General features: G+C 41.6%; 1 protein-coding gene across 1 annotated transcript; it reads left to right on the top strand.

Annotated features, from left to right (window-relative positions):
- The first annotated feature begins 4,956 nt into the window (after positions 1-4,956).
- LOC101095423 (cationic amino acid transporter 3-like) lies at positions 4,957-22,147 on the top strand. The gene is made up of 2 exons (XM_045061515.1): positions 4,957-5,050; positions 19,424-22,147. The coding sequence occupies exon 2, from the start codon at positions 19,604-19,606 to the stop codon at positions 21,374-21,376; it is 1,773 nt and encodes a 590-aa protein (XP_044917450.1). The 5' UTR covers positions 4,957-5,050; positions 19,424-19,603; the 3' UTR covers positions 21,377-22,147.
- Positions 22,148-22,632: the final 485 nt, after the last annotated feature.

Raw genomic sequence — 22,632 nt, 5'->3', positions numbered from 1 at the left:
TCTTTTCCTTACCTGGTGATTGTCTGGGGTCCCTGGTATTTCACCCAGCCTCCCATCCATTACCTAGTAGGCAGTGCGTAGCACAGGGGGAAAGGGGAAGGATTGCTCTTGGGACCGGATACAAAGATAGACAGACTCCCTGCACTTGCCCTTCTTTCCCTCAAGCAGATGTGCATCTGGGAAAATCCCCACTTGCCACAGGAGAAGACAGCCTAGCACTGTTGGAACAGTGGCTTCATAGAATGAGTTTGGAAGCTTTCCTTCCATATCTATTTTTTTTTGGAACAGTTTGAGAAGAATAGTTATTAACTCTGCTCTGGTAGAGAATTCTGGTAGAATTCCCCTGGGAAGCCATTTGGCCCAGGACTCTTATTTGTTGGGAGATTTTTTGATAACCGATTCAATTCCTTTGCTGGTGATGGGTCTGTTAAAATTTTCTATTTCTTCCCATTTTAATTTTGGTAGTGTGTGAGTGCCTAGGAATTTGTCCATTTCTTCCAGATTATCTAGTTTGCTGGCATATTATTTTTCATAGTATTCTCTTAAGATTGTTTGCACTTCTGTGGTGTTGGTTGTGATCTCTCTTCTTTCATTTGTGATTTTATCTACTTGGATCCTCTCTCTTTTCTTTTTGAGAAGTCAGGCTAGGGCTTTATCAATTTTGTTTACTTTTTCAAAGAACTAGCTTTTAGTTTCATTGATCTGTTCTACTGTTTTGTTTGCTTGTTTGTTTGTTTTTTTGTTTTGGATTCTATGTCATTTATTTATTCTCTAATCTTTATTATTTCCCTTCTTCTGATGGATTTGGGCTTTAATTGTTGCTCCTTTTCTACCTCCTTTAGTTGTAAGGTTTTATTGTGCATTTGGGACCTTTCTTGATTCTTGAGATAGGCCTGAATTGCAATGTATTTACTTCTTAGGACTGCCTTTGCTGCATCATAAAAGGGCTAGCGTGTATTCATTTTTATTTGTTTCCATGTATTTTTTAATTCCATCTTTCATTTCCTGGTTAACTCATTCATGCTTTAATAGGATGTTCTTTACCGTTCATGTATTTGGGGGCTTCCCAAATTTTTTCTTGTGGTTGGTTGCAAGTTTTTAGCATTGTGATATGAAAATATTCATGGTATGATCTCAATATTTTTGTACATATGAGGGTTGTTTTGTGACCTTATATGTGCCTATTTTGGAGAATGTTCCATGTGCACTCAAGAATGGATTCTGCTGCTTTAGGATAGAAAATTCTGAATATATCTGTTAAGTCCATCTAGTCCAATATGTCTTCCAGAGTCATTGTTTTCTTGTTGATTTTCTGCATAGATGATCTGTCCATTGTTGTAAGTGAAGTATTAAAGTCTCCTACAATTACGGTATTATTAACAGTAAGTTTGCATATGTTTGTGATTAATTGATTTATATATTTGGGTGTTTCCACGTTGGGGGAATAAATATTTACAATTGTTAGCTCTTCTTGGTAGATAGACCCCTTAATTATGATATAATGCCCTTCTTCATCTTTTGTTATAGTCTTTGTTTTAAAATCTAGTTTGTCTGATATAAGTATGGTTACTCTGGCTTTCTTTTGATGTCCATTTGCATGATAGATGGTTCTCCTTCTCCTCACTTTCAACCTGCAGGTCTCCTCAGGTCTAAAATGGGTTTCTTGTAGGCAGTATTAGATGGATCTTTTTTTTTCCTTTTTATCCATTCTGATACCCTATGTCTTTTGATTGGGGCATTTAGTCCATTTACATTCAGAGTGATTACTGAAAAAACTGAATTTAGTGCCATTGTGTTATCTGTATATTTCATACATCAGATGTTTTCTGGTCCTTTGTAGTCTTTGCTGCTTTCCACAGAGCCCCCCTTAGGATCACTTGCAGGAGTGTGTTTAGTGGTCACAGATTCCTTTAGTTTTTGTTTGTCTGGGGAAGTCTTTATCTCTCCTTCTATTCTGAATGACAGTCTTGCTGTGTAAAGGATTCTTGGCTGCATATTTTTCCTATCCAGCACATTGAATATTTCCTGCCATTCTCTTCTGGCCTGCCAAATTTCAGTGGACAGGTATGCTACTACCATTATGTGTTTACCCTTGTAGGTTAAGGACCTTTTGTCCCTAGCTGCCTTCAGACTTCTCTCTTTATCCTTGTATTTTGCCAATCACTGTGATATGTCATGGTGTTGATCATTTTTATTGATTTTGAAGGGAGTTCTCTGTGCTTCTTGGACTTGGATGCCTGTTTCCTTCCCCAGATTAGGGAAGTTCTCAGCTATAATTTGTTCCAATAAACCTTCTGACCCTTTTCCTTGCTCTTCTTTTGGGACTCCTATAATATGAATATTGTTTCATTTCATGGAATCACTTAGTTCTCTAATTCTCCCCTGGTGATATAATAATTTCCTTTCCCTCTTTTTTTTCCAACTTCATTATTTTCCATAGTTTTTTCTTCTTTATCACCTATTCTCTCCTCTGCTTCTTCTATCCTCTCTGTCACTGTATCTAGTTTATTTTGCATCTCAGTTATAGCATTTTTTTCATTCATCCTGAGTTGTTCTTAGGTCTTTGATCTCTGAAGCCAAAGTTTCTCTGGTGTCTTCTATGCTTTTATCAAGCCCAGCTATTAGTCTTATAACTGTTATTCTAAATTATTGTTCAGATATATGGTTTATATCTGTTTCAAGCAATTATTTGGCTGTGATTTCTTCTTGACCTTTATAATTTTGGGTAAGTTTCTATCTTTTGCATGCTTTAAAATCTTGTTACTTGCTCTGCACCTGAGAATACTACTATATTAAAAAGGGGTTATACATTGTTCAGGGCCTGTCACTCCAGGAAGTGTTTTTGGTGTATGTCCATGCACTCTGTTGTTGTGTTTTGGCTGGTCTATCCCACTGATGTCCTCTGAAGAGCTCCTACTTGCTAGTAGTGGTGGAGTTTTGGGATCTTTAACTAGGTGTGCCTTGATTTATTTGTTGAAGTAACCCTGGAAAAGAAAAAAAAAACAGGGTGGGGAGAGCCTGATCCCATAAATGGAAAAAAATGAAAGGGGAGTAAAGAAAACTAACAGAGAATCAAAAACCTATAAGGCTAATTCCAGAAAAAGAGAAAGGAAAATAAAGAAGCAGAGAGAGAAAATATGTAAGAAGAATAGAATAAAAATGCCTGATATATCCATATCTATATGTATATCATCTATATCTATATCATCTATCTCTATCTCTATCTTTAGATATATATAAACAAAACAAATCAGAAACTATGAATCTGATTCCAAAAAGAAAATAAAGAAGAGGAAAGAAAAATAAAATAAAATAAAATAAAATAATAAAATGTAAAAGGAGAAGGAGGAGGAGGAAGAGGAGGAGAAAGAAACAGTTGTCTGTGCCTAGGATCAGTGGCAGTATTCGTCGGGAGGAGAGGCCAGCTGCATTGGGTCAGACAGTCTTGCTCCAGTAGATAAGCAGTTGCCAAGCACAGAGGGCCGGGTTTGGCATAAGTGTGTCTCACCACCCCTGAGGGCTGCTGTGCTGTTCTCTGAAGTCCACCATGTGGGTGTTTGGGACAAAAATGACGACGGCCCAATCTCTTCTCCCCTCAACGGGTATCTCAACCCACGCTGTTCAAGCAGCCCTCCCAGAATAGTGAGGACAGTCAGCTTGCTCTGCTCCATAGTTCTCCTGCCCCTTCTAGGCACTCAGCTGGGATTCAAAACCTGAGGTCATAAAGAACTCAGTTCTGTGTGGCTCCTCTTCTGTTCCAGAATAGAGCCTCTCTACCCTGGTGATAAAAGGCCTTTGGCTGGCACCTGCATGGTCTTTTGTTCTTGGGGAGGCAATAAACCCTCTTCCGAAAGTACTCCAGGAAGGGACTGTTGTCTCCCAGTGTGCCCCTGATATAGCTACACGACATTATTCACTCCGGGGCTGGCTACCTCCTCCCCAGGAGTGTGTGCCACAGCTCCCAGCTCCCTTCTGTAGAAAGTTGTGCACTTTTGAAACCTCTGAGTTTCAGTTCCAAAGGTTGTTTACAAAAAAGAAACTGGTACTCTTCATATTTCTCATTCCCTGGTCTGTGGTCCAGAGAGGTTTTCCTCTTGTGCTAACTCGATGCTGCACTTTCACAACCCCTGTCTCTTTCTCTCCCTTTTGTCCCTCCACAGAAAGGGTTCTCTCCCCTCCCTGCCTATGCTTTTTTATCACCTTCAATTCACATACTCCCACTTTGATCCTGCCAAGCTGTGTCCCTCCCAATGTGGAGATCCGTGTGTCAGTCCGCAGGTCAATTTCCTGGGTGTCCCAAGTGGTCTGACCTCAATACAACTGTGTTTGAGGGATGAGGAAATCCCAGTCCCCCTACTTCTCCACCATCTTAACTCCTTCTCCCTATGCTTTGGTTTTATTCCTGGAATGATGGGAAAGTTGGATGATGGGTTGTGGCTGGATGGTGCTGGTAGAGGAGCCTAGTAGGAGATTCTGAGAGACGTGGTTGGATGTGCTTCTATTCTAGTTTAAATACTTCTTAATGGGCTTTTTAGATGGTCCTAGGACTGGCCTCCAAATCACCACAGGCTGGGCTCTACTTGGCTCCCCACACTCTCTTGCCAACCAGGACCTTCTCCATACCCAGGACCTTGGGAAGCTTGTTTACTTCTAAATTCACATCTTGCTGCCAGCAGAGTCTCCAACAAAGTCCCATTTAAGTCCTCAGCCACCTCCTCACCAATGCAGAACCCCACTAGTCTTCCATTGCCCACCTCCAGCTTTCTTCCAGGATTCCAGCTAATCTACCTCCTTCATCCTTTTCTACCCTTTGGATGTCCCTGCCTCCCTATGGCCCCAACTCCCTGAGGCCCAGCCTTGCTAGTGCTCTGCCTCCCAAGAGCCCCTCCTCCCAAGGGCCCCACCTCTTTGAGGGCCTCAACTCTCTGAGGGCCTCACTAAGCTCCATTCCAAGTCCTGACACTGCTTGGCCAACCTCCCCACTTGTCTCTGGGTTTGGCTTGCACTTTCTTCTCAGGTCTCTCTCCTCCAGGGAAGAAAAAGCCTATAGGTAAGTGATTTCTCCTGTTTTTAGGATTGTCAAGGAAACCGAGGCAGAGCCAGAGAGGAGGAAGGCTGGCCTTGGATAATAGCTGGCTGTCCAAACCCTATGGGTTTGAACAGAGGGTATTTCATGGCACCAGAGATAGACTTTGCTCTGGCAAGTGAAGACCAGAGGCCTTAGGAATTTGGGAAGGGCAGGTAGGTTTGCTGGGGCTAGAGTGATTTGGAGACCTACACTCTGTTGTCTTCCAGATCAGAAACATTCTCAGTTCTACTGAGGAAAATATGAGTTAGGGGAGGTTATTCTTGGGTGCTTCTCCCCCAGCGTCCTTTCCCCCTCTTGGCCCTGCCTTCCTTCCTGGCCTTTCCTTTCTGACCTGGTGCAGAGCTTGCTTTCTTCATCTTTGTCTTTTCCACAGGGTCCAGCACATAGTATGCTTAGGCATGTTCTTTGAATGAAGATTCTTCCACCTGGCTCTGCTGTCTTCTTCCAGTTTTGCCATACTTTTCTCACTGAAGGTTCTGAAATTGTCTGTATTATATCTTCTTAGGGAAGGCATTGGTGTGGATTTTGCAGAATAACATGTCAGGTTGATAAGGTGGTCCACCATCACAATGGAGGATTTGAGGGTCTTCTTCCTCCTTGCTTAAGGAGTTAGATATCTATTTTTACAGGTGCTTGAAAGTATCTATCAGCCTTTTTAAATCTAATTTGAAAAGTTGTTGTGCGGATTGATTACAGACCAGGTCAGGTTGTTGGAGGAAAGATGACCTAGTTCCCCTGGGGTGTAGTTGCCTAGTGGTATTAAAACACTTGGTCTCAAAGAGGCAGTTTGCTGTTATTGCAAAACATATTTGCAACTCTTTAATTTTAAAAGCCCTTTGAAGTCTTAAACTGTTCTCCACCCTCCCCCTCCTCCCCACTGCCATGTACACTGTGAGCAATACCCCAACACCAGAAGCCCAGACAACACTTATCCATGCATGACACTTGTTTTATGATTACATGTGGCAAATGTTTATTTCTAGATTGTCCCTCTCTTGCTCTTTAGCAGTCTTGTGCAAATTCACTCCATTATCATTGATATGCATTATTGCCTCCCAAAGGCAGATTCTTTTTAACCTCAGTTTAAACAAAATCACGTGGAAAGGGCTGGTTCTTTCACAAAGTATATTCTTAATTTATAAATATACTTTTTGTACTGTATTCTCTTGGTTTATCCTCATCCCTTTTTCTTTTATTATTGCCTAAATCTCAAAACAGAGTGGGGATTAAAAAGAATTAGGAACGAGGGATGAAGAGTGTCCCCTACAAGTTGGTGGCAGTGGATCTTTGTTATAGATTATGTTGGCTGATCTGGGATGAGACAAGTGGGTCTTGGTGGAGAAGTCATGTTGATCTATATTTGGAATAGAACTCAGGACTCTGACTCAGATGATCTGGTGTATTTCCTACAACAAACCAAAACAAAACAAAACAAAACAAATCAAAACAAAACAAAACAAAAATTAACTTTCCAAGGGAGATGGTGGCAGTGTGAAGCAGCTACCTAGGGCTGTGAGAGGAGCGAAGCAAGTCTGGTGAGAGATGACAGAGATAAAGAGACAGGTAAGTACTTACATGGGAGGACAGAAAGACACATTTAAAGATATGAATGAAGATAACCAGAGAGATAGTCAGTCTTTCTAAGCCACTTTGTGTGCAGTGTATTACTGAAGGTGTATACTGGGAGGAGGTACATGGAAGTAGTAGCCATGGGCTCTGACAACTCACAACTGCTAGTCTGAAGGTGGAGACAGAACTTAGGGATAGATGGGACCACTGGATGGATCTAGAGTCTGTGCTTACAAGAAAAGGAAGGATTTGTGAGAAGAAACAAAGCTATTTAGCAAGTGTTCTTGGAAAACATGCGTTTGGATCAGTGCTCATTGTAGACAAGGTCCATCCTCCATCATAGTTACATTTTGGAAAATAAGTTGGGCAGACAGATGGATTTCCTTCTACTGCTTTCTCCTGAGGACTTTTATTAGGTATTCTATGTTGACAGGATCTGGGGCTGAGAAAAGGGAGTAGAGAATCATAGGGGGAAGTGGAGAAGAAATTGATTTTCACTGTTGACATCAATGCACTACATCACTTTATTTTTAAAAATTTTAATGTTTATTTATTTTTGAGAGAGACAGAGTGCAAGCAGGGGAGGGACAGAGAGAGGGAGACACTGAATCTGAAGCAGGCTCCAGGCTCTGAGCTGTCAGCACAGAGCCCGATGCAGGGTCCAAATTCATGACTTGTGAGATCATGATTTGAGCCATAGTTGGATGCTTAACCGATTGAGCCATGCAGGCACCCCAATCACATCACTTTCTAATCCATTAATTGCACACACTCCTTGGCTTTTCCCAGCTCTCTTTCTGATTTCTGTTTGGAAAATCTAATTCTGATTCTTCCTGGTAGCCCATCTAGTTTCTGAAGACCTCTAGAAGCAGAAACTCAAGCTTTTCTCATTTCTTAAGCTGATCATCTTGTTTTGGCGTAATAGAAATGTTAAGAATTTACATAACTGGATTCTGACTGAAATTAAACTTGTAAATGTGTCAAATCATGAATGAGGAACATTGCATTTAACTCTGTCTTCTCTGAACTTATCCCAGAGAAACTAAGAAAAGCCTCTTTGTTCACAGCCACCCCAGAAAGATACTAGATAAGTATTTATAAGAGTCTATACAGTTTCTTTCTTTTTTTTTAATTTTTTTTAACATTTATTTATTTTTGAGACAGAGAGAGACAGAGTATGAACGGGGGAGGGTCAGAGAGAGGGAGACACAGAATCCGAAACAGGCTCCAGGCTCTGAGCTGTCAGCACAGAGCCCGACGAGGGGCTCAAACTCACAGACCGTGAGATCATGACCTGAGCCGAAGTCAGCTGCTTAGCCGACTGAGCCACCCAGACGCCCCGAGTCTCAACAGTTTCTAGAGAAGCTCTGGCTATCTAATTGTTTACCCACAGTGGTACTAGTGTGATGTTTGCATGTAGCAAGGACTCCATAGGTATTGTGGGAAGGAAGCAAAAATGTTCTGGTCTACATCTACATAGATTTTGGTCTACATTTGTGTGGATGGATTTGGTCTACATACAGTTGGTCTGGTGTGTGTTAGTCTGCATCAGGATGAGTTTTAACTGACTTAGAATTCAGCCTCTGCCAAGGTGGGATCTCATTTGAGAGATGTATGATGGGTGGTAGGGTAGGTAGGTGAGTTGGAGGAGGTGGCTGTGTTTCCTCTTGGTCTAATGAGCAGACAGTTTGGGGACTGTCATGCCTTCAAGTTCAAGTCTTGGTTTCACCTAGTAATGTTTACTTGCATGCAGAATTAGGGTTTCTAGCCTCATTCAGAAAACTGAAGTAGGTTCTACCCTAAGGAGTTTCTATTTTAGAAAGGGGAGACAAAGTCTTCTTCCAAATAACATGCAAACAGAATACAGTACAAAGTAAGATCATAGATGGGAGGATGCTTGTTAAGGAATCAGTTGGTGAGGTTGTTCTCAGGAGATGCCTTGGAGAGAATTTTGGATATTTATTTTCTTTAGTTTGAGGCGAATTTGGTTACTTCAGCTTTCTTTCCATCCTTTCAGGGAAGCTATCTGAGCTTTACTTCTCTTTCCCCAGGGGACAAATTACACATTTCTTACCATTGCAGTGGTTTGTCTCTTTTTTTATTTTTCTGCACAGACCAAGATGGAGAATTATTGTTTTTAATTATTATTAATATTATATCGTAGTATATAGATCTGTATCAATATCTCTAGCAAATATTTACCTGGAACTGTCTATTTGGGCAAGCTGGATTTACTGGTTCAAGGTGTTATGGAGTTTGTTTCATGTTTTTGGTGGGGGGCATGGAAAGAAGCCCTAAATGAGGCTCTGTTTATTGGATCATGGCCCACGCTGAAGATATAACTTGAACTGATGTTTTCCTGGGAAACAGTTATACACAATGCCAAGATAGCATAATTCCCCACTCTTCTATGTGGCCTTCAGGCTGACTAATGGTACACAGAAGGTATTCACAATTATTGCCAACAATGGAAAATGAGGTCCTTACTACTCTTGTCTTCCATCTAGGAAGGCATCTGGGATCTTGACATGCCCTTGCCTTTGTTCATTTCTGATTGAGGAATATCCTCCTGGTTCATAGTGTATGTATCTCTTACTTTTTTTGGTAGGTGGGAAGACATTCATGAGGTGCCATTAATTGTAAATTCCCAGAGTGGGGAATTCTGTATTTGCCCCCATTGTCTTATGCTGTGTGAAACTGAGTGTGTGATGATTTGGGGGATATAAGTGGTGGTGTTGAAAATTGCTTTTGCTTGAGTTCTTTTGTACAAAGAATCGCTGTGGTGCCTGAACTTTCTAATTTGGATTTTTTCTTTGTATTCACTTACAGTAGTTGAAACCTCATCTGTAATAGATTGAATCCAGTGTATCTCACATAGAAACTTCCTGTGGGACCATCCAATTTTTCACTTTAGATCCAACTCAAAATACACTGAACCCACCTGTATATTTATTCACAGATAGTACAGGAAAAATGGTAGCCAATCCAGAAAATTCTTTTCTCTAGGAGCTATGATTTAAGGGCATTTCATGGATACTTCCCTATCCTCCTTAAACAAGTTTAATCATATTCTACACAGCATTTAGTCAATTGACTATTGTCCCACTCCTCCCTTTTGCAGACAAGACTTAACTATAGTTATTGTAGTTTGAGTCCTGTGTCATGTTGTCTAATTGCAAAGCATTAGGTGAATTATTTTCCAAATGAAGTAAATCAGTGAAAGTAATAAAACTTGGTGTTGATGTCAGTTGTCACACATCAGGGGTATGACACTGGAGCAAACCATAAATGTGATAGATCATGCACTTTGTCTGAGGTCACTTGAATTGCTTCCTTTGTACTTTCACTTTGTGGTGAAAGAGACTTGGACTTCAGTTCTTGTGTGAGACCCCTGATATCACCAAAAGGGCTCTAAATCCTGGGGTACTTCCTTAGCTGTGACCAGTTAATTCTTTCTACCTCAGGCTTCAGCTGGAGGAGGAAAAGCAAGATGGAAGTGTCTTCAAGCAGAAGATCTGCTCCTCAGCTCCACCTCACCACCTTTGACTCCTACCCTCTTTCTTAACTGAGTGTCCTCTGAGTACAAAATTCTAGTTCAGTGAGTTATGCCACTGGACATTAATGAGGAGAGAGCAGGGGGCAAAGAGAGCACACTGGAAAGATCAGATATCTATTTGTAGGTGTGCCCAGAGAAGCTTCCAGAAGGAGGGTCATGTTAAACAGGGTTTGGTGTATTCTAGGCAGAGAAGGACAGACTGTGTGAAGGCTGATATTAATGCTATTAAGATGTACATGTGTGGGGAAAGGTTTATCCTGTTCAAGCAGGAGCCACAGAAAAGGTTAATAGGATGAGTAAGTGGTAGAAGAACTTTAAAAGAAAGCTTTAGAAATACAATCTTAGAAGTTTGGATGTAATAGCATGAAACTGCAGGTCTGGTTGGGACTGTGTGTGTGTGTGTGTGTGTGTGTGTGTGTTTAAGACTTGAAGAAGGGGCTTCTGGGTGGCTCAGTCAGTTACGTGTCTGACTCTCTCTCTCTCAAAATAAATAAACTTAAAAAATAAAAGGCAGCTCAAGTTAAAAAAAGACTTGAGGTAAGTGTCATTTTCCAGAAGGATGGTAATGAGCACTTACATATCACTTATCTGGTACAATGTAGTGATCAGAAAGAATGTGATTTAGGGCTTCATCCTACTTCAAGGGCAGTACTCTCTGATGGCTGCTGGTTGTTAAGAGTTACCAATTTTATGGACCAGGAGGGTGGACCAGAGAGAATGGCAGGAGGCTGGCCCTGGGTATATATAGTTTTCCTTCTATTTTGTTAACTATTTGCAAACCATGGGATCCTTCTAGACGAAGGGGTAGTGTGGACAAGGTGATAAGTATCTAAGTGGCAACATGTAAAACTATCAGTTTTTCTAAGGTTTCCATCACATCCATAGGAATAGCCAAAGTCCTCACTGTGACTCTCAGATCCTACATGAAGGATCTGGCTTCCTTCTTTCTCTTTGATTTCATCCCCTACTGCTTCCCTCTCACTCACTCTGTCTCAGCTCTACAGGCTTCGTTGATATTTCTCAAAAGTAGCCACTTACCACCACACACCCATTAGGATAGCTGCTATTGAATAAAAACAGAGGATAATGAGTGTTAACTAGGATGTGGAGAAATTGGGAGGCTTGTGCATTGCTTGTGGGAATGTAAAATGGTGCAGATGCTATGGAAAACAGTATGATAATCTCTCTCTCTCTCTCTCTCTCTCCATATGTGTGTGTGTGTGTGTGTGTGTGTGTGTGTGTGTGTATACATACACACACAATTACCATAGGATCCAGCAATCCCACTTCTGGGTGTATATACTATTGAATTGTATGCAAGAACTCAAAAAGATATTTCTGTACCTGTATTCATAACAGCATTACTCACAAAAGCCAAAAGGTGAAACAACGCACATGCCCATCAGTGCATGGATGCATAAGCAAGATGTGGGATATACACAATGGAATATTACTGAGCCTTGAGGAGGAAGGACATTCTGACATATGCTCCAACATGGGTGAACCTTGAAGACATTATGTTAAGTGAAATAAGCTGGTAACAAAAGTACAATATTGTTTGATTCCACTTACATAAAGTACCCAGAGTGGTCAAATTTATAGAGACAGAAAGTAGGTGGTGGTTGGTTGTCAGGGGCTGCAGGGAGGGAAGAATGGGGAGTTGCTGTTGAGTGGATACAGAGTTTCAGCTGAGGAAGATGAACAAGTTCTGGAGATGATGGTAGTGATGGTTGCACAAGAGTGTGCAGGTAAGGCTGTCTCAGATCATCCTTTTTTATAATCACAACACCCACTCTGAACACATCCTAACCTTTCCTTGTTTCCCTTTTCTCTGCAGCATTGATTGCAAATCCAACACAGTATATCTTCATAGTACTTATTTGTTTATTGTTTGCTTTCCACTGCAGGAATGTAAGCACGTTGAGTGGAGGGAATTTTGTTTTATTTGTTTTATGTGCACTGCTGAATAAATGGGGAGCAGCATATTTGTTGAATGAATATATGAAGGACTATGATTGGACATAGACTTCTATTTTTTTTAGTTAAAAAATTTTAATGTTCATTTATTTTTGAGAGAGAGAGAGAAAGACAGAACACAAGTGGGGGTGGGGCAGCAGAGAGAGGGAGACACAGACTCTAAAGCAGGCTCCAGACACAGAGCCTGATGCAGGGCTCACACCCACGAGACATGATCTTGCAAGATCATGACCTGAGCTGAAGTCGGATGCTTAGCCAATTCTGCTACCCAGGTGCCCCTGGACACAGACTTCTAGAGAAGACAGAAACAGGGAAAATGGGAAGATTTCATTTTTCATTTGATTTTGTTAACTATTTTTTGGTACCCTTGGATATAAGACTTGGCCCCAGTGTTCATGGCAGCTTTTGTTCTGTTTAGCTTTTCATATGTATTCTGAACTGTTTCTACTTTGGAATGTTGGTGTACACATGTACCACACTTAGTATTATTTCAAGCTCTGGCCCTGAACTCAAACCTCTATCCTGTATTCCTGACTTCCCCCTTCCAGAGTTGCAGGGCTGCTTGAGTTAGAAGTTCAGAAACTCCGGGGAAGCTCAGCTATCCAAAGAGCTTTATACTTGTTTGTTTGGGAGCCACTGGTTAGATTGGCTCCAGAGTTTTCCTTGTCTGGAAAATTTTAAGGAGGATGAGATAATTTATACACTCAGGAAGGAGCTGTCCTTGGATACAAAGAATTGTTATAATCTTTGGAGGTGTTTCATTTAAGTCCACTTATCTGAATCATTGAGAACTGGAAAATAATTATTTAACATCCTCATTAACCTTCCTCTCAAGAGTGTCTCAAACTTCTAGCAAAGTAACTGGTATCCAAACTCTCTTTGAGGCTATTCAAGAGGAGCCACTAGGCCAACTTCCTGATTGCAGGGGTGTTAACATACAACCAAGAGAGCCAGTAGAACTTACTGCCTTGGAAAAATGTTTTGAAAAGGAAATGTCTAGAGTGAGGGCAGTACTCTTTTTAGAGACAGAGGAGTCTCTAGGACCTCCAGGACAAAGGAGAGCAGGTTGAGGACAAAGGGGGCTGGTTGAGAAAGCAAGACAGCTTGCAATTTAGTGAGTGAAATTTTGGACTTGACAGGAGTTCTTTTGTTGACTTGGGATGGGACTTTTGTATTGGAGCTTGGAAGGAGCTCAGAGACTGAGAGAAACCCAGGGAGGAGAGGGAAGGAAGTGGGGAGAACAGGGCATTATGGAATTTATACAAGCTGTCTTCATATTCCCTGGCCTCTCTCTGCATTTCTTTCAGCACTTCCTCTGAACAAGCACCTCCTTTGGGAGAGACAGTTTCCTAATTAAACTGATATTCATATACTCTGGGGCCTCATTAGGAAATGCCCTTAGGAAATGCACTTGAAATAGATGATGGTGCATGTTCTAGTTTCCTGTTTCCAACTAGGTTTGGCCCTTTCTCTCTCTCTCTCTCTCTCTCTCTCTCTCTCTCTCTCTCTCTTTTAAATCCAACTTACAGGAATGTCAAGATGTAGTAGTGAATCAATACATCTACATATTCATTTTCTCTGTCCTAAATGCCTTTTGGTTTCCTGGTACAATTATGAGCAGATCCTTATCCTGGTTACTGTAGGTTGGGGGTGGGAGTGTGAAATTCAGAAAGAGGAGGTATATGAAACCTGGCCCTGCCCTCCGGCAGCTTTTAGACCTTAAAGGAATTTAAGTGACCTACCCAGGACACCAGCTGACAGAAAGGGAAAACTAGTTTCAGCTAAGCATCAGGACAGGCTCTAAGTGCTGGCAGGAAGGGGAGGAGGTGGGCGATGGGGATCAGTCAGGAAGTCTTAAGAAAGGCTTCTTTGATGTGTGTAGCGGGAAGGTTGTAGAATAGGGTGGAGAAGAGGTAGAGCATAAAGACTGGACAGAAAGGAGTGAGGAAGGCATCCCCTGCAGGACAGGCACTTACTTAGGCCAAAGGCTCCTCCCAGGAAGGGTAAGTCAGGATCTGAGCAGCTGAGTCAGGAAGGAGGTGATGGGCCTGAGGGTGGGGACAGAATTAGGGTGGGACTTTGACAGCTGGGTCAGAGTCTGGACTGAATATAAACTACTGGATATAAACTATTGGAATAATCATAGATTATTTCAAAGAGAGAGGGCATTTCTGAACATGGTGCTTGAGGACAATGTTTCTCTCTGCTGTTATTATAAGCTGGATTTGTGGTACTTTCTCAGGATTCCCAATCACTGGTGTGCTTTCTCTTCTGTGAGTTTGCTTGTTCATTTGTTTGTTCGGCCTGCTTCTGTTGGAGTCATGAAATGTGATTGTTTCGTCCCAGATGTTTTGTTCTCTGAGTTGCATCTCTGGTATCTTCATACTTTGCAGCCCACTGTCCATCATCTTCAGTAAAAGTGGGAAGAGCACAAAGACCACCCTGCACAACACAGTTGAGGGAAACAGAAATTATCAAAAGCATTACCCATCTCCCACCCTGCCATTCAGATGGTCCTCCTCTGGGATTCCTCCTCAGGATCCATGGATGGACTTCAGAAGAGTGTAGGACATTTTTTTGAGGTGATCAACCTCAGAGGGGCGTGTGACTCAACAAATGTTAGGACCCATTTTTGTGTCTTTGTTGTGAGGTAGGTGACTGGGGACAGTTCCCCAGAGAAAGAGATGTGGTACAAGCATCCTTAGTGTCCAGAAAGGAGCCTCCAGAGACAGTTGAAGGATCTGAAGGAGAAAGAGGAATTGGGAAAAGGGAGATGGGTTCAGAGGGAACTGGTAGGGAACTCCACCCTCTTTCTAGCAGGTATTCCTTCTCTGTATTCTCTATATGCTGACATTATAGGATTCCAGTTCCCTTCAATTTAAATCTGTTGAGTTTCTGTCCTTTATTAGATTAACCAGCTGTTCTCACATTGTCTCATGCAATTCCTTTGTTGAACCTGAAGTGCGCAGAGTGGAGTCAACCCCTCCCTCAGTTATGGACTGTTAGCACCATTGCTTCCTGTCAGGCCCCTTTTCAGTGCATTTTTTTTTCACCTTTCATCCTGATCTTTATTCTCATTTTCCATCCTCACTGGAGGTACTTGCTTTATTATATTAACAAATGCTCTTCCAATCCATGCTCTATATGTGTATTTAGATATATTCAACCATTTAACAAATTCAAAGTGTCAACTGTGTAAGTCACAGTTATAGGTGTGGGGAATATAGCCAGGAGCAAAACACTAAAAAAGAAGTCCTGCTTTCATGGAGCTTACATTCTTTTGGAGTGAGATAAATCATGAACAAATAAATAAATAAAACATATAGTGCCTTCAATAGTGATAAGTCCCACAACGGGCTTTGCAAGGACAGTGGGGAGTTGCTTCGGATTCTCTGACTCCCTCTCTGTCTGCCCCTCTCTTACTTCCTCTGTCTCTCTCAAAAATAAATAAAAATTAAAAAAAAATTAAGAAGGGAAACCAGTGGAAGACTTTGAGCAGAAGAATTTCATCTCATTTTTATCAAATGCACGTTTATCCTTGACAAACAGACGGCATTTTTTTGGATGTTTTATAAATGTCCATAAATGGCATTGCGCTATACACCTCGTCCTGCTTTTTACTTTTCCTACTAAACATCATCCTATCCAATTGCTATTGAATGTACTTTATTATATCTGAGTGCTGTGTAATGTTTCATTGTGCACGTAGGGCACTTTTTACTTATATATTTCTGTAGTAATCAACTCTGGCATAGCTTCCAACTTCCTGCTATCATAAACTTCCTTTGTTGAACGTGCTCATATGAGTCTCCTTATGGACTCAGGAGGGAGTTTCCTTGGGGTGTTGACCTCAGAGAGAGATTGTGGGGTGGGAGGGTGTGCATTCTTAATGGCGCTAAAATTGTGCTTCAGGATGGTGGCCCCAGTTACACTCCCACCAGATAGTTTGTATCTTCTCATCCAATTCTCATGTTGATCCAGTAAGGAAAATCCAGTAAGCTTCTAGGTGGAGGAGGAAAATGAGGCTTAGAGAGATTAAGCAAATTACTCTAGTTTATATAGTCAAGCAGAGGGGCTAGGTCTCAAATCCAAAATTTCTGATATAATATTCATTGCTCTTACCTCTATAGTACCCAGTACTGCCTCTCCCAGGAATAAGATGAGGCATCCATGGGGAAAGATATTATTATTGTATTTGAGCCTTGCATTTTTTGATGCCTGGTTGAATTCAGTCTTCCTAGGACCCGCATATGTTTAGCACCAGCTTGTATGAGGGTGTTTAATTAGAGTCCTTAGAGTTTCAAGGTGAATTATATGGAATAAAACAGTTTTCATTTTCTCATTAGGGTTAGCTAACAGGCTCGAGGTTTAGTGAGTCATTTTGAGGTTAGAAATTTATAAATACTAAATGATTTTCAAGGTTTGTGGACTTTGAATCAGATTTCAATATTAAACATTTAGGTAGATTATATTAAGTACGTATTGTTTGCTAGGTACTGAGCTAAGTACTCCTTACTACAACCTTGTGAGGTATTTACTTTTACTCCCATTTAACTGTCATGGAAACTAAAGCCCTGAGAGGTAAAATAATTTGTTCAGAGTCACCAGGTATGAGGTTGAGTTGTGATTTGATCCTGAACAGTTTACCTGCAGAGCTTTACTACTAACTACTAAACTGTGCTGCCTTCCTGTGAAGGAAACTTTTAGAATATTTTTCCTTTGAGATTGACAGCAATTCCTGTCAATTGGGTGGCTTAGAGCAGTCATGGGAAGTATGGGGCTAGTGGAAAAGAATCTCCAGAGGGAGAGGATATGACATTTGAAAATGTTCCAAGATGTCTTCATTATGCCTCCCTCTGTCCCCTGAAGTGAGAACCTCTACATTAGGACACCTCACCCAGATTATAGGGCTTGAATATGATGCCTTCAAAAAAAAAATAGGGATTCCCTAACTGGGCTTGGGTGGTTGGTTGCCTATAACCCAAAGGTGCCTGATAGTTTTAAAACAGCTGTCCTCAAAGGCAAACAATTTTTTTTTTTATCACTTTTTGTGGTTTATACCTGCCATGAATGATGTGCAGTCTAGGTGTTATCACAGTTGGTTTTCTCTCCACACTTTTGATTTTGATTGCCTTTTATAAGAAGAGTAATGTCATTTATATCTTTACCTGGGCCAGATTTATAAAAGTTACTTGGCTACAAAGTATGTATCTCAAAGTAAAGTAGATAGAAATTCTGGATTATGTGTTCTTTCAGGATTCTCTTCTCAGTTTGTGTATTTGTTCAACAAGTATTTATTGAGCACTTAATTCACATTCTGATGGAGGAGACAGGCAGCTGACCGGGAATGTTTGCTACATTATGATAAATGGCACATGAGGGAAGTCTGGGTGCTATGAGAACACATAAGAAAGGCAGCATAAGGGTCAGGGGAGGCTTCCTGGGGCAGCAACATCTGAGCTGGGAACCGAAAGAGAAGTGGGGTTAGCTTAGTGAAGGGGACAAGAAGGCATTAGAAGCAGGGGAACAGGGTGGGTGTAGGATTTTGCAGTTGCATTATGAACTGGGCAGGGGATGATGCTAGAGGAATAAGCACAGGTCAGATGATGAAGGGAGACAGGATTAAGAATGAAGGGCAATGGGAACCACTGAAGAGTTGAAGCCTGGGGGTGGGTGGGGGACACATCAATCACATTTATAGTGTAGAAAATTTCCCTGAGTTAAGTATTGACTCTCTTTGTCTATGTTGTGTGCTTGTTAGTAAATCATAACATTGGAACTCGTGGGTGGCAAATAAGGAGTCTAGATGGATTTGTAGACAGAAGGTCTGACCCATAATCCAAGGGTTCCTTTTGATAATCTGTAGAGAAGACTTTTCAATTTTGACTTGTCTTTCCATCTTTAGAAACCTCTATTAACATTTCTTAAAATTCTCTCAAAATCCAATTCTGAATAGAGAGGAGAGTGGGGGGCTGCATGACTTTGTTTTCTCTGTTCTCCACTACTCCTTTCTGGGGCTTTGCTGTGAATTATTCACCTAAAGTCTTGCTTCCCTTGAGGAGGGGCCCATTTGAATAGCAGCCAGGGGAGGAGGGGAAGGAGGAACCACATGCAGGATTCCTTCACTAAGAACACATTCAGACTATGGTTTAAGTGAGTTAAAAACAACTCCTTGTGAAAAATTAAAAGGGAGTTACAGGCGAGTGTTTTAATACAAGTCCACAGATCGATGCAGGGTCTCCAGGCAGTTGGCTACTGACACCACAGATGGTGCAGGGTGTTTATAAAGCACAATGTGGACAGTGAGGAGACTTTCTGCAGAAGTGAATTCACCTTCTTTCTTGGAACCCAGAGAGGAAGAAGACAGAAGGAATTGTTTTGGTTGTGAGATACTGAGCTAAATGACTTATTTCTTTTCTTTCTACCCATCACAGTCTCAAAACTGTGGACATAAAAACTGTGGTGAATATTTATCTGGTTACTTTATGTGGTTTATTGCATATCAGATATCATAAAATGACCTTTCTGGCTCTTCTCCCCTCTTAGTAATGGACTCTTGGTTGCCTGCTGCACCCATTTCTCCAGTGTTTTCTTTCCAGAAATCCTGTTTCTTACCTTACAGGTAGTTATCCCCCTTTCTCCCTTTTCCTCTCTTTTCACAGCACCCATGTGGGCCTAGGAGGGTAAAGTGAAGAGTTGGACTGTACATTCTGTGACATCAGTACAGCTAAATGGATGATGCAGAATGGGGATATAGGGGGCAAAAATGACATCAGACCTTGGCTAGCTGATTTGGGGGTAAGGGTCTTAAAACTAGGGGCAAATATTTGTATTTTAAACTCAGATAATATTCTCAATATGGCTCTATAATTGCAACAAGGACCTCTAGTCTGTGAACTGTGTCATAACTCAAGCTCAAGCACCATGCAAATATCCCATGTGTAAATTATTGCACAATACATTCACCCTGTTATGTCTTAAAGCTTAATTAGTACACAAAGCTACATGAGTTAGATGAATCCAAATGGGATTATGTCATGTGGTGTGCAAAAAAAGGAGAATGTTGGAAGGTATTTGGCACTTTTTTAGGGGGAAAAGCAGAGTTGATTTCTCTATAATTTCTTTTGGTGTCGGTTTCTGTGATATTTGGGCTGCAACAAGTTATATGCGACTTCTGAGTTTTTTTGTTTGGTTGAACAACATTATTCAATAAATATTTATTGTTTACCTAGGAATTATGGAAGGATACCACATACTAGAAGAAATATGAAGGAGCAGCTTTGAATCTTGAACAAGGGAAATTGGCTACCCCAACGCAACTCAGCTTAACTCAGCCTCACTGAACTGATCCAACACTCCCCAGGCTTGCTATAGCTCTCTAATCCTTAGAATCTTCTTCAATTCCAGCTAGAATGCTGTGTCAAGCGTTTCACAGATTTGGCCAAAAGCTGGTACGCAGACGTCCACTGGAGGAAGAAGTATTTGAGATTTCCTTTGAAAGAAGCCTGAGCACTCTGGATTTAGTGGCCCTGGGTGTGGGCCGCACAATAGGTGCAGGTGTGTACATCCTGGCTTGTGAGATGATCAGCAATCAAGCAGGACCATCCATCGTGATCTGCATTTTGGTGGCTGGCTTATCTTTTGTGTTGACTGGGCTGTGCTATGCTGAGATTAGTGCCTGGGTTCCCCATTCTGGCTCCTCATATCTCTACACCTATGTCATTATTGGTGAACTCTGGGCTTTCATCACTGGCTGGAACCTCATCCTGTCCTTTACTGCTGATACAGTCATTTATACCATGACCTGGGTCTTAACCTTTGAAAACCTGCTTGGGAACCAGATGTCTCAGACCCTGCGTGAAAGCATCTCTCAGCATATTCCTCAAGTCCTTGTAGACAATCTAGGCTACTTTGCTGTGGCCCTTCTGTTGTTACTTAGAGAAATTGAATATATGAATTTTTATGAGTTATTCGCCCTTTCCAAAGTGTTCACATTGGTGAAAATTTTGGTTCTCAGTTTTGTCATCATCTCTGGCTTCATTAAGGGGGACCTGCACAACTGGCAGCTCACAGAAGAGGACTACGTAAAGGCTGGACTCAATGACACTTCTAAGTTGGGCCCTCTGGGCTCTGGAGGATTTGTGCCTTTTGGCTTCCAGGGGATTCTCCGTGGAGCAGCTACTTGTTTCTATACATTTATAGGTTTCAGTATTATTGTTACCAGAGTGAAAGAAGTCCAGAATCCCCAGCGTTCTATCCCCATGGGCATTGTGATTTCACTGTTCATCTGCTTTGTGGTATATTTTGGTGTCTTTTCTGCACTTACACTTATGGTGCCTTACTACAAGCTTCAACCTGGGAGCACCTTGCCTGAGGCATTTCTCCATATTGGCTGGGCCCCTGCCTACTATGTTGTAGGTTTTGGATTTTTCTGTAGTGTTTGTGGCATTTTCATGGGCTTTATGACCCCCATACAGTGGGTGATATGCATGATGGCAGAAGATGGCCTCCTGTTTCCTGTCTTGACCAGGATCTATACCAGTATATACCCCCGATTCATGGCCACTGTGGTATTTACGATTATTGCAGCAATCACTATATTCTTCCTTGGAATCACTGATCTTGTGGACCTCAGGTCAATTGGGACACTGGTATCTTATTCTCTGGTTGCTTTTTGTGTTCTCATCATCAGGTATCAACCTGATAGGAGGAATGGGGGACATGAAGCAGAGGTGCAGCAACAGAATGTATCTGCAGCAGAGAGGCTGACTCTACAGGGACTACTTTTTCCAGGCAGCCCCACCCCCACTCCACTCTCTGGCCGGGTTGTCTATGTTTGCTCCTCACTGCTTGTTCTTTGCCTCACTCTTCTTTGCCTGGTGCTGGCCCACTGGCCAGTTCTGCTTTCTGGAAACCTAGCGTGGATTTCAGTGGTTGTGCTCCTCCTGGTGCTCATCACGGGGATCACTGGGGTAATCTGGAGACAGCCGCAGAGCTCCAGTCCCCTTCGCTTTAAGGTCCCTGCTGTGCCTCTCCTCCCACTACTGAGCATCTTCATGAATGTTTACCTTATGATGCAGATGACAGCTGGCACCTGGGCCCGATTTGGTGTCTGGACTCTGATTGGGTTTGCTATCTACTTTGCCTATGGAGTTCAGCACAACCTGGTCACTAACCCCACTTAAGTTAGGGCCCAAACTGTAGAACTTGAACTCAGCAGTGCCAGTACATATTTGTTTGAAATCATCACACCTGAATGCAGTAAGTTTTCCCTGCACAGTAATGGAATTTACTCCTGAGTTCATGGAAAGCTAGGCCTCCCTTGGGATGTTGGTGGGGGAAACACTAAAAGAGCTGTGTGTTTATGGTGAAGTGAAGGATATGTGTTTGCTCCCCCCCCCCTTTTTTTTACTTGTCTCCTTTTCAGTTGTGTCATTAGCTGCTTTCTGACTTTAAAAAATTATTTTTTAAAAGAAAGTTGTAAAATGTTTTCCTTTTCTTCGTTAAATATCTACTAGTAGCTAGGAGGTAGGGAATGCCCGGCTAGTTCAGTCAGTATAGCTGACTCTTGATCTCAGCGTGGTGAGTGTGGGTCCATTTTGCATGTAGAGATCATTTAAGAAAATATCCAGTAGCAGAATTACTGGATCATGCGGTAATTCCTTTTTTAATTTTTTTGAGGAACCTCCATACTGTTTTCCATAGCGGCTGCACCAGTTGACATTCCCACCAAAAGTGCATGAGGGTTCCTTTTTCTCCACATCCTTGCCAACGCATTTTCTTGTTTTTGTTTTTTTTTTTATTTTAGCCATCCTGACTGGTATAAAATGATATTTGATGATGTGATTGCAGTTTTAATTTATATTTTCCTGATGATTAGATGATTAGCTAAGCATCTTTTCATGAGTCTGTTGGCAATCTATATGTCTTCTTTGGAAAAATACATTTTCAGGATCTCTGCCCACTTTTTAATTGGATTATTTGTTTCATTGGTGTTGAGTTGTATAAGTTCTTTATGTATTTTGAGTATTAATTCCTTATTGAATATATCATTTGGAAATATCTTCTCCCATTCAGTAGGTTGCCTTTTTGTTTTGTTGATGGTTTCCTTTTCCGGAAACCAAAAGCAAAAGCTTTTTGGTTACATTAATTTGTAAAGGTGTGGGGTGCCTGGGTGGCTCAGTCGGTTGGGTGACCAACTTCACTCAGGTCATGATCTCACAGGTTGTGAGTTTGAGCCCCATGTCAGGCTCTGTGCTGATAGCTCAGAGCCTGGAGCCTGCTTTGGATTCTGTGTCTCCCTCTCTCTCTGCCCCTCCTCTGCTCTCATTCTGTCTCTCTCCTTCAAAAATAAACATTAAAAAAATTGAAAAGATATATGCACCCCTATGTTTATTGTAGCATTATTTACAATAGCCAGGACATGGAAGCAAACCCAAAT

This window comes from Felis catus, chromosome B4 (genome assembly GCF_018350175.1).
Source record: "Felis catus isolate Fca126 chromosome B4, F.catus_Fca126_mat1.0, whole genome shotgun sequence".
NCBI classification, from domain to species: domain Eukaryota; kingdom Metazoa; phylum Chordata; class Mammalia; order Carnivora; family Felidae; genus Felis; species Felis catus.
Note: the sequence above shows the minus strand (reverse complement) of the source record. Positions and strands in the feature narration are given on the sequence as shown.